General features: G+C 39.6%; 1 protein-coding gene across 3 annotated transcripts in view; it reads right to left on the reverse strand.

The window, feature by feature from the left end:
- Nucleotides 1-203: 203 nt before the first annotated feature.
- The window catches only part of ADAMTSL1 (ADAMTS like 1), a 1,178,053-nt gene continuing 1,165,377 nt past the window's right edge, over nt 204-12,879 (reverse strand). For 2 of the 3 annotated variants that reach the window (XM_077475229.1, XM_077475231.1), the window contains 3 exons: nt 11,439-11,548; nt 7,750-7,970; nt 204-4,679 (listed from right to left, as the gene is read on the reverse strand). In XM_077475229.1, the coding sequence (XP_077331355.1) occupies nt 4,573-4,679; nt 7,750-7,970; nt 11,439-11,548 (438 nt within the window). In that variant the 3' untranslated portion in view covers nt 204-4,572. Of the gene's footprint in view, nt 4,680-7,719; nt 7,971-11,438; nt 11,549-12,879 lie in introns of all 3 variants that reach the window. The other variant, XM_077475230.1, reaches the window with a different exon arrangement.

Consider the following 12,879-nt stretch of genomic DNA (forward strand, 5'->3'; position numbering starts at 1 on the left):
CATTTTACCGTCGACGCTATAGGCTCGGCGGTGTGAAAGGGGTCATAAGGATGCTAAATTGCCTAAAGGAAATGAACTCCTAGTAAAGGAGTTCTTCTGTCCCTCCCAATTAGTAATGCCTCATGTGCGGTGCTGGTCAGGAAAGATTACACTATACATAAACTGACAGACAGACACTAAAAGAAAGCAACAACACCAAGAAGTAAAAAGTCCCAAAAATAATTTTTATCTGAAAAACAATGTACAATTATTAATATTGCACCTTTTTTTGTACAAGAAACCCTAATAAATATAAACAAAAGCTATACATACATAGACATTTTTATATTATTATTAATAACAATAACATTATGCTGTTTCATTGCAAAACACACTTTGCACACAGAACATCTTTTGACAAAGTGGCTGTATCAGGTGCATTTTTCTTAGAAATTGGGTAAAAAAAAAAAAAGGAGATCAATTCAGTGGTTTCAGGTGCAGCATCTATGATATTTGTGAATAAATGTTTTTTTTTTGCTGTCCATAAGGTAGTGGAGTAACTGTGTAAGGATGCAGCTGCTCCTTGGGCCTGAGGCCTAGAGAAGAGGCTTGAGAGGTCACAAGAAACGTGGAGGGGCTTTTGATGAATAATGCTCTTCTAGGACTGACAATGAAGCAGTCTCAAAGCCTATAAAATGTGGAAGGTTCCCAGTATGGTTACACGGTGCACTGATGACATCATTGTGCCACTGCAAGAAGTGTTACAAAAACTGTTTAAAAAACTGTTATGCCGCGTACACACGACCAGACTTTTCAACATCAAAAGTCAGACGGAACAATTCCGGCAGACTATTCGATCGTGTGTGGGCTGCAGCGGACTTTTGATTCGCAAAAGTCTAAAAGACTTTAGAAATGGAACATGTTTCAAATTTTTCTGCCAGAACTCCGCCGGACCCAGTTCCTACCGAGAAATCAGCTCGTATGTATGCTAGTCCGACAGACAAAAACTGACGCTAGGGCAGCTATTGGCTACTGGCTATGAACTTCCTTATTCTAGTCCAGTCATACGTCATCACGTTCGAATCCGTCGGACTTTGGTGTGATTGTGTGTGGCCAAGTCCGTTCATTCGAAAATTCCGCCAGAACTCTGTCAGAACTCCGTCAGAACTCCATCGAAAGTCTGTCGGACTTAAGCCTGGTCGTGTGTATGCGGCATTACTGTTACCTTTACTAACTGGTCAGTGCCGAAATACTGACCTTGGGATTGTTACTTTGCAGCAGGAATATGTAAAAGGATGCTTATGGCCCTGGAATAGCTTCTCTTTTTTTCCAGTTTTTCATTGAAGCATGACCACAGTTTCAGCTGGCTCTGTAATGTGGTCCATAAACATGGAGGACCCAGCTATACTTAGGATGACCTGGAAACCCTTAACCCTCATGTATTTATATTGCAAAATGCTTGGTGAACATCTTCCACAGCTGTTTTGATCAATGCCCCTGAAGCTACTAAATAGCATATATGTGAGCACTCTGGACTGGTGGTGACCTTTAGCTCTCAGAGGGGGGCTGCTATGTTTTTCCACCACAAAGTCAAGAACAGAACAGTAACACTCTGCTTTTGACAAACAGATCATTTAATGCTGCAAAACTACCAATCCCTAGACTCTCATTTGTTATTACATCACATTGGAATTAGGACCTTTAGCTACACATAATTAAGTGGGGAAATAAAACATTCAGTTTCATAAATACAGCTATCCTGCTAAGGCCCCTTTCAGATGGAGTGGAATCTATCAAGCGGATTTGTCTGCTCAGCAGGGGATCTCTCCGCTGATCCCTGCTGGGCAGGCAGATGACAGGTCTTTGTCCGCTCTACCGCTGTTCTCTATGGGGCGGTCAGATGGAAATGTCCTGCCTGTCTGTTACATCTGTCGCTCCAGAGAGAGCAATGGGTGGTCCGATTGGGCCCACCTACAAAACAGACAGAAAACAGACTCAAAAACAGACCCGACTAGTCCGCTGGAGTGAAAGGGACCTAAAACTTCTATGAACTTATACTGTTGAATAAACAGGAAAATGGCAAAATCATGGGTGCTCAACCTGTGGCCCTCCAGCCGTTCCCGGAACTACAAGTTGCATGAGGTATTGCAAGTCTGTCAGTTAAACAAGCCTCTCAAAAGGCAGGACTTGAAATTCCACAACAGCTGGATGGCCACAGGTTAAGCACCCATGGGCTAAATGGTCATTTTAATTTTATCCTCCATATCATGTATAGGTGTAAATTCCATTGGAATCTCATATTGGATGGGGCCATGCCATTTATTTCACTATGAGACTCAGAAGATAACTCTTTGATAATCTCAATGCCAAGGTACTGACATCCAAGCTTTAGATCCATATTGCTTCACCATCAACATGTTACAACTTTAGTGAGGCGTGATTAACTAGGGATTAAAATAAACCTCTATGTAAGCTAGGTTAGTTTTATGTCATTTACCCTGAGTACCACATTTCAGTTGAACAACCCAAAAAACAGGTGCTAATTGGTCATTGCCATTATGGAAACAGACAACATTGCTGAGAGAATGAATCGTTTTTGGCATTTTAAAAAGTATTCCTATGGCTGCTTATAAGCACAGAAAATTTGCACCTTGCAAGTAATACATTTTTATTCTATTTTTAAACACCATAAAATATATTATTAGTTATACTTTTTAACTACATCTTAATGAGCTTCTGGAGGGGATGCCAGCTTTTTTTTCCCTGCCCAGTTCTTGCTGTTTTTAAATGTAGCCTTCAACTGTTGTATGTGTTCCAGATATTTATCACTGGAAAATCTTGGTCTAATTACAAGAGGATTTTAAGTGCTTAAAATAGTTGGCAAAGAAGAATGGAGGACTTTGCAGTGTGTTAATTGGCACTTGTTCGGCTGAATTAGCTGTATAAAATAAAAATGCTTGATTGTGGAAAATTTCTGAAAAACACAGCCAATATGAGTATCTTTTGTTTAATATCAATAAGTAAGCATATGCAGGTCACTGTCAACACATGAATATGTGACTCAGCAGCTGTCATTTCATGTTTATGGGTACTTTATGTTTTTTTTAATGATTATAAGGGGAGGGGTCACAAAGTGGGAGGCCATTTTGTGTTACTATACTGAAAGTTCAGACGTTGGGAGATTACTTATTAGAGTAGAAAATTACTTTCTCAAAGTTCCCACCATAAAAGGCGCAAAACATATACAGTATTGGTTTATTAATACTGCAAACAGCGGTCTACTACATGCGGTAAGCCATAAAAATCTATAAGAATTCACCTTTAACATTCTTAATCCAATAAAATAAAATCTGATCAGTCGCTCTGTGTTTCTTTACTTTGCATAGCATGACCCATCACCAAAGCTCATTGTAACATCTTAATAAATATTGCTTGTATGTGAGACTTGGTATGTGGTAACACGACATTGAGGTAACCAGCCTTTTTCTGGGACCTAATAAATCTATTTACGCAAGTGCTCACTTTCCAAAGAAATGGCATTCTGCTTTTACCACTGGTATGTAGGTCATTAACTCAACAGCTCACAGTGTAGAAATAGTGGACAAGCCCTCGCTAGCCCAGTGGCTTCAAATTGTACAAGTAACAAAGTGCTATCTATTGAGAACCCTTTCCATATATTCCTAAAATTTGTTCGGCCCACTAAAAAGGACCTTTATTGGATTTGCACATTTCCGTTTGCTATGTTATTTTCAAGCAATGCATTATCATAAAGTGCCTGCAAAGACAGAGGTGGCTACCATTTGTCCGTTAAATGCATTGCGCCAGAAATCACCATTTCCTTACATCTACTAGGGAAGTATAATTTCACAAGTTTTACAACATCACATGTCATTGCAAGATACAACATGCCCGTAACCCTTGTCATCATGAAGATTAAGGCGCAGTATTCACATCTGTGCGAGAAACAGGCTCACAAATCAGCAATGTTGTTTTTCTAATTGTGATTGTTCATATAACATAGTCTTATATTTGGCTTTGTAGAATCCAGGAGGAGATTGGTCCCAGCTTTTTTATTCTGTAGTGTGCATCAGTGTGCTATGCTCTGTGTTCCATAGTGCGTATGGCAGAGACAGCACAGTAAAAAACAAAATAAGTAGATTGAAACATAACACAAATGAAAAATACATATACATCCAAAAACGTCCATCTTATTTCTACCCAGAAATTTGGTGTCCCAGCAAATCCCTTTGTTCCTATGTTGCTTTAATACCCTTTTCTAGGTTGCACAATCCTCACTGTCCATGGTACAACCATAAGGATTTATGCTCTGTGTCCTTGGCTTACAAATAAACTTCTTTCCCAAGTGCGGCACACGTGAAACATGCCAGTCAGCTATTCACGGTATTTTGTCTTCCAGCAGAAATGGAGGACATCTTTGTCAAGTCCTTCTTAAGGGCCAGACAGAACAAAAATAAATATGCTCACAGGATCATCACAAGCCTGTGAAACAGCTTTTTTCTTTTCCGCATCTCTGTACTTAGCTAAAGCAAAGTTAGGCTTCCAAATGGGTCATCGGGTCTTTTGAATGAGTCGTCAGGCTTTCCTACAAGTCCCGCAGCAGCGAGATTTGAACTGTGCAAGCTGACAAAGTTTTAGCTGTTTCACTTTTTCACAGTACCGTGTCGTATCTCTGCAGTCAACTGCAAGTGTAAAAAGAAAACAGAATATGTCACATCAGGTCATATGTATCCTTTCTGAAAAACATTTCACAGTTTTACAATTATTTCATAAAAATATGAGATATTAGGGCATCTAGCGCCAATATGTATTTTTCAGAATATTTGTCAGAAGTTAAAAAAAATGAAATTTTTATAGCACCAGTAAAATTTTGTCTCTTTTAGAGAATCATCTTGGGTTATTACAACATATTATCATTCTGGGGGAGAGTTCCACATTTTATGAAGTGGACATTGACATAGTACAAGTGATAATGTCACAAGGGATGGGGGCTTTCATTGCTGGTCTCCTGAAGATAATGCTTGTTGTCTGGCCGTGGAACTAAACTCTGAAGATAAAAAAAAAAAATGCTAGCAGAGGTAAAAAAAAAAATGCTTGGAAAGGTTTTTTGGCAGAAGAGACATGCAAAGTCTCTTTTGCCCAAAAAACTCCCTTTTCCCCCTACCTTTTTTATTTCTGTGTACACTCCCTGCAGCACATTGCACATGTGAAGCTCCGTACACACTCTTAGCAACTGTAAGATGAAAAGAATGGAGCTGGGGGTGCCTCTGTATGTGCTACCATTGGCCACCCAATAGCTATATAGGATGACTGGGAAACAGCAGCGGAGTTGACAACCGCAGCTGATGGAGTAGAACCTGGATCATAGGTAAGTGTGCCATATTGTGTAGGTATGCTGTGCAAACTTGCACATTACGACAAGAGTTCAACCCTCACAGCAGATATTGTTCCACTTTAAAGTGGCCGTAAACCCTCTCATATACCCAATGAAGTGAACAGCCTCAAATGATACACAAAGATTAAACAAATCCTCCTACATAGATTTTTTCTTCTTTATCTGCAGTCTTTTCTTCCTCACACAGGAGTAAAGGAAGGATACAGAGCTGTGTTGTTCTGTATAGACAAGCTGTGTGCTGAGCTCCCTCCTCGTCACAAATTTATTTTATGTGTCAAGAAAACTTCTCAGGAGTTGCTGATAAAAGAGGAACGAAGCGCCAAAGAGAAATTACACTAATAACGTGTACACACGACCGGACTTTCCGGCAGAAAAGGTCCGATGTTCTTCCCGACGGACTTTCGACGGAGTTACGACGGACTTCCGAACGAACTGACTTGCCCACACACAAATGGACTAAAATCTGTTAGTTTTGAACATGATGATGTACGACGGGACTAGAAAAGGAAGTTCAATAGCCAGTAGCCAATAGCTGCCCTTGCATTGTATTTGGTCCGTCGGATCAGCATACAGACAAACGGTTTTCCCCATAGGAATTGAGTCTGTCGCACAGATTTCAAACATGTTCTATTTCTAGGTCCTTCGGAATTTTTTTAAGAAAAACGATCGGACGATCCCACATACGATTGGACTATCCAACAGAATGATTCAGTCAGACCTATTCTGCTGGAAAGTCTGGTCGTGTTCACGGCATTACAGCTTTCGAGAGAAATAAGTAAACACTACAGATATATGTGTGTTGTTCAGATTTTATGACTGAGGTTTCCAACCACTTTAATTCACAGACTAAGAACAAGCATGCTGCAGATATGTGTCTGAATTCTTTATCTCTATACTTGTTTTGGGACAGCAACTCAAAAAGCATTGAGGCCAAAATTTCAATAATACAGCCACAGGACTATCATTTTCAAAAGGAGAATTCAGCAATGGCAGCCTCCATCAATTCTTAGACAAGCCCCATTAATGCATATCCAAACATATGCAATGGGAATTGGTTTAGATATTGAGTATTGTAATCAATGGTAACCACTGATTGATGCAGAAGATTTGGAGATTCAGTGATATACTTTGTTGACTAATGCAAAGTGGTTCTAAAGCTGAAATGTTTTTTACCTTCATGCATTCCCTGCATACCATTCTCTAATACTTATTATCATATTTATATCCCATGACAATATCTGATGCTACAATTACAATGATACAAATCTAAAGTTGATCTCTAGGCTAAGTTGCACTGCAACCGGAATTGATGTCAAACACTATCCCGGTAGTCACGCTGAGTCACAAACTTGCAAAGGATCAGGTGGGACGCCGGAATAACGAAACACTGAGGGAGATGCAGGGATGGTCAGGCATAGAGGATTATTGTATGGTCATAACACATGATGTGCCTATGTTTTTAACATTTTTGTGAGTAGTATTTTGAACAATACATTTTAATTATATTTGTATGGTAATGCAGTGGTTCTCAACCTCAGTCTTCAAGTACCCCCAAAAGTCCACGTTTGCAGGTTTTGCTTTATCTTGCACAGGTGCTTTAAATCAGGGTCAATGACTTGGTATTTTGGACAGCTATTTATATAAGAGAAATTCCCAAAACATGGCCTCTTGGGGGTATTTGAGGACAAGGTTGAGAACAGCTGTGGTAATGCACTATTTGAGTTCTTATCTGACAATTGAGGGAACACTGACTGGAAGTATTTGGAATAAGAAGAAATACCAATGTGCTTGATGGAACATTTGAATGAGTGATTTAATACAAGCACATTTTTACTGTATTTAAAATTTTCCAGTGAGTGTAAACTCACATGGAAGAATAATGGAACACTTTAGGTGATGCACCGAAGAGATTTGCACACCATCTCTATCATCACTATTTAATGGGACAGTTTGGCATTTATTCAATTATAAAGACACGTTAATATCCAGCACCTCTGAACTCTATAGACTTTATTGATTTCTAGTTTTATAGATAAAGAATACCTGCTGTCCATTGTAAATAAATATACATTTTTATACCTGGCAACATTACATTTGGTAAGGTGCGATTTTGGTGGGATGTGAAAATGCAACTGCATTTTACACACTCTCCCAAATCGCAGGCAAATGAAAGGAAAGTCCTAGTTTTATGAGAACAGTACATAATTGTACAGTTTTAAGCACATCTTCCCTTCCCAAAAGTTTTGCAATATACTGTACAAACAGTTATAGTGAGGTTTGACCAGCGATTTGGGGGATGGTAACGTTTAAACCCACCTACATCGTACCTTAGTAAATCCAGCCCTTACAGCCCATACCATTCTCACAAGGTGCCATGTTACAGCGCTGCCAATTTGAGGGTCGGGGTCTCCAGGAACACATGTGATCTTGTACGGTTCTGCCAGTTCTGTGATGAACACACTCAACACGTCTAGACTGGAAACCATAATTGCCACAGGTGGCTGTGCAGAGGGTCCACGGTGAAACTCTCCAGTGTACGCTGCAGAGGTCTGCCCAGCAGTTCTGTGTGTTTCCCGGCCTGGTTAATAGAAAACAAATACAACACTGTGATAACAAATTCAGAATCTAAAAAAAAATGAAATGCAGATAAAAATGTTACAACTTAAATAAATAAAATAAAAGTAAACTTGTGGCCAAGACACAACCATTTGGTTATTTACCAAATCTTGACAAAAGCAGTAAATTAGCTTTTTAAACATGCCCTCATTGACCTCTGTAGCTGCAACCACTATGATAAAATACATCCTCAAGGTTCAAAGCAGGATAGCTGAAATAATTCAATCCACTCCAGAGGTGGCTGAACATGCAGGGCACATGGGCGCCACCTCCCCTAATCCATGCACTTGACCCCTAATCTACATGCAGGTCCCCAGATGCATGAATTTCAACAGGGTTTTTTTTTTGGAAGCACATGATTATAAGAGATGGCTCTAATTTTGCTTCAAAAAGGGTGGGCTCCGGGTAGATCAATCAAGTGACTTGGGGGGGGTGTTTTGGTGGTGGTCAGATTGCTGGCTGTGGGTAGGGGGGCCTCAATAAAATTGAGCACCAGCCGCCACTGAGCCATTCTCTTAGCAGCTCAGCTCACCTGGCTTACCCTCCCAGAGCACCTCGATTACAACTGGAGGGCTGCTGAGTCTTGCCTGGGAAGGGGATCAAGGTGAACTGAGCTGGATTAGACAACCATTCAAATATTTTTTCAGTTGACTTTACCACACAATCAGCAAAATGTAACAAAACTGTCATTATTATATAGATAATTGTTAAATATTTTAACTGTAAAATGAACTGTTTGAAGTGGTGATAAAATAATGATTTGTGATAAATTATGGCTTTTCACAGTCACATGGCCATTTCATGGAAAAATAAAGAGAATATTTATATGCAAAATTTATATTTTTTTTAAAGAAACATTTATTATCAGAAAAAAATAATTGTTTTAAAACAACTCAAAAATATTGAAGAACTGAGTCTGTTGCATGTTTTAGAAGTGTTTAAAGGGATCCTACTTGTGGCAATAGCTGCCAATTTAGTTACTCTGGTGTTTGAGACAAATCTGTTTTACCATGCCTGTACCTTAATGTCTATTATAATGACTTGGAAATGTGCTAGTATTTAGCAACACTGTAAACACATGAAAAACACTTATTATTATTAGTATTATTAATGTATACATACTTATACATGGTATGTATATGTATTAATTCCAACAGCAACACCACCAAGAGTCAGTGCATTAATGTCATGAGGGCTGAAGGCTATTGAAAAAAATAGACAAGTAAGATGCACCACGGTAGATAAGGGATCTACAACATCTTTTGTAGGACCCAGTGATGTATGCTACATGGAGCGGTTGGAGAAATTAGCTAATATTGTGACCAGTAGACAACTACTGGGGGGGACATTAAAGGTAATCTTTCAGGAGTGAAATAAAAGAGCTGAAATTGAAGGTGCCAGCTCAAGTTATGGCATTTATATCCTTGCTTCACTGCTTAGTGAGGTAACGATATGCAACAAATAGGTGCATATCTTATGTTCTACGTCAGTGGTCTGCCAAGATGTGAAGGAAGGATTAGGATGTCAGTCCAAGATCTTGCAACTTCAAGTACAGTTTAGCAATGGTTGCTGCCATATTTCTATCCTTTACATGTTCCTCTGAGTTGTAGGATGCATTATTTTTGATCATCTCTAGCTTAGAGAACACAAAAACATATCTGCACATTGAGAGAAAGAGGGAAAGGTAGAGGAAAATAAAAATATGGTAGATACATTTACAGATTTATGGAAAAAAGAAGCAATAGAATACTGGAGGTCCTGATATAAGCAAATTATCCTATAGGCCATGTGGCTTAAAGAGCTTACAGTGTGATTGCTAGGAATCTCATAGCATCTTTATATTTTCCTGAGGAAATCACTAGATGAAATTGAGCATGGTTATTCTATTCTGAGTTCATTTAAAGGCCAATTTAAAACAGATACACTAGAAATCATGAAAAATATACACACACACACACACACACACACACACACAGAGCATTAATGTATTTTAGGGTGAACTTCAAGCCTACATCTGTACACACATCTCAGATAATAGAGTACAAAGTTTAAAAAAAAAAAAACAAGAATATACATTTCTATAGACGCTATTACCCTATACAATCCCTATACAATCAAGCCTTTTAGATTTGTATTGTAAGAGGAGGGCTAAAGCACAATTCTGACAATTCTGACCAAATTACAATCTCCATGTGCAGAAATGTTTCCCCAAATTTGGGAGGAGAGAGAAGCACTAATACTTAGCATAGTGAGAGAGAGGGGGACTTTGGTCAGGGCCGTCTTTAAGGCAGGGCAAAAGGAGCAGCTGCCCTGGGCCCTGACATTGTTGTGGGGCCCAAAGCAGCTGCCTTATATTTGCCAACTATTCCAGTTTAAATTCCCTTGTCCCTTGAAGTTTTAGTCCCATGCTATGTCCTGATATCTCAGTGTGAAGTGCTTCTACTAATGCTGCCCAGCTCTGCCCTATTGTTGTGTACAGATGACTCACCCGCAGACCCTGTGTTTACATGTAAATAACCATAATTCATATGTAAATAGAGGCACAATTCATACGTAAATAGCTCAGGCCAGTGCCATTGATATGTAAATAAAGGTGGCATTCACATGTATATCATGCCCCCCTGCAGTGGGGAGAAGATGTGCTGTAACCTATAGCAAACAGTGAGCAGTATTACTGTACAGTAATCTCTAGCAACCAATCAACAATCAGAAATCATGTGCTGTAACCTCTAGCAACTAATCAGTGAGCCTTAATGTGTGCTGTAACCTCTAGCAACCAGTCAGTAAGCGCTAATGATATGTTGTAACCTCTGGCAAACAATTGCCTGATCTGATACAGTAAACTGATTTTAAGTCTAACTGCTATTTATTTTATGTCTGAGAGAAGGTGAATAGCAAAATTGCATGGGGGAGGGGGACCCCGAGAAATTTTTTGCTCTGGGTCCAATCAATATTAAAGACGGCCCTGACTTTGGTGCTTGGTGAGATTACAGTGGGAGCGTTGATGCCAGTGGGGGTTCATTGGTGTTCATTGGGGCTACTGATGTTCAATGGTGTTTAATCGAATACTTACCTGTCCACACTCAGCATCCTATCCCGCTGTCTCCATCTGCTGAAACTATAGTGCTTATATTGAGCACGAAATCACAGAGCAGCAAAGGAGCTGAAGACAGATGCAAGAATAAGAACTTCAGCACTAAGATGGCAGCAGGACACAGTGCATGCTGTGACTATAGAACTCCTTTAATACATTCAAGTTCAATCATGGAAAAACTACTGTATATGAAATCTTATATTTACTAGGTAGTGGACACCTGCTCTGTTGGCAATAAGCTCAACAAAACTGTTTCTGCAGCTGCTAAGGATCTAAGGCCGTGCATAAGTATTTGGTCACATATAAAAATATGATGTATGAATGGTATTTGATTACCTTGGCAGAGTTTGACATTGTTCTGGAGATACGATCGTTCCTTCCCGGGTCTGACAGTACACTTGTCTATGCTGTACAGCTGTGCGTGGTCCTAGGCATGGTCCATGACACTGAACAAAGATATAAAAAGCCTTGTCAGGTAAACAGCACATATTTAAAAAGATCTTAAACTCCATTAGTCTTAGATAAAGCAATAAGCCCTTTTGTATATGGCTGCTATATGGAGATTTAATTGCAGAAGAGTTTTGATTTTCATATTTTGGGAAACGTGCTCTTTCGTGTATTTCTGATTGTATTAAATACAGGGATTTTTATATGAGGCATTAAAGGGTAATTTGGTTTAAAACTCAGTGGCTAGGTGTCATTACTGTGTCTCTATCTTAAAGAAGAATTCCAAATTGATATTTTTACATAGTTACATTGTACAGCTTGGACCAATGTACCTATGCATTTACCATGCATGTGGGATCCCTCTAGAAGTGATCTAAACTAGCTTCTGAGTCCCGTTGCGAGCACATTTCCTACTGCATTGTGAACAAAGGATCTCATCTGCTCAGCATGGGCCCCATTTTCTGAATGAATTCAAAGTATTTTCTGATTGGATGAGATGGAGAGCGTGCTGTCACCCAATCCAGAGAATGCTTTACATTCATTGAGAGAATGCAAAGTGATCTCCTGAATGGTGGCCACGCTGAGTGGATGACCTCCTGTGTTCATTATACAGTAGGGCAGTGGCTGGGCACGGGGGAAGAGAGCAAGTGGAGATCACTGGCATAGCAGAGTCTACTACAGTGATTTCCAGCCACAAGAGGAATTCTACATGTATGCTATATGTATAGTTACAATGGTCCAAGCTAGTCCAGCTTGGACCATTGTCACTGGCACTAAAACAGTAATAGAATGGTAGATTTCCAGTCTGGACATTTGTTGTGGTGAGAGATTTTCTTTCACTTTCTGTTGTAGCACACAAATAAAAATTCCAAATATGAATATTTTTACATACTTACATTGGTCCAATGTAAGTATGTAAAAATATTCATATTTGGAATTTTTATTTGTGTGCTACAACAGAAAGTGAAAGAAAATCTCTCACCACAACAAATGTCCAGAATGGAAATCTACCATTCTATTACTGTTTTAGTGCCAGTGACAATTTTGGATTTCTCCCCCACTTTCACTCCCAGTGACAGGCAGCAATAAAAATCTAAGAATACGTTTTAGATTTAGATACCCTTTAACAATAAATGTTACAGTGTAAGTTCCCCTTTACAGAAAAATCTGTAAGGTGAACTTACACTGGGCCCCCTCCTCATCCCCCCTGGTCCTGCTGACCTGGAGCCCGGCGATCACCCGTCGCTTGTCGGGAGGTACGTTTAGGAGCATTCTAATTGGTCGGCGCCACCCATGTGATGAGAACCCGCGTAGCCTGCCCTGCCACCGC

The sequence above is a fragment of the Lithobates pipiens genome, unplaced genomic scaffold (assembly GCF_037356315.1).
Source record: "Lithobates pipiens isolate NorthernLeopardFrog02 unplaced genomic scaffold, aLitPip1_a1.2 Scaffold_13, whole genome shotgun sequence".
Taxonomy (NCBI): domain Eukaryota; kingdom Metazoa; phylum Chordata; class Amphibia; order Anura; family Ranidae; genus Lithobates; species Lithobates pipiens.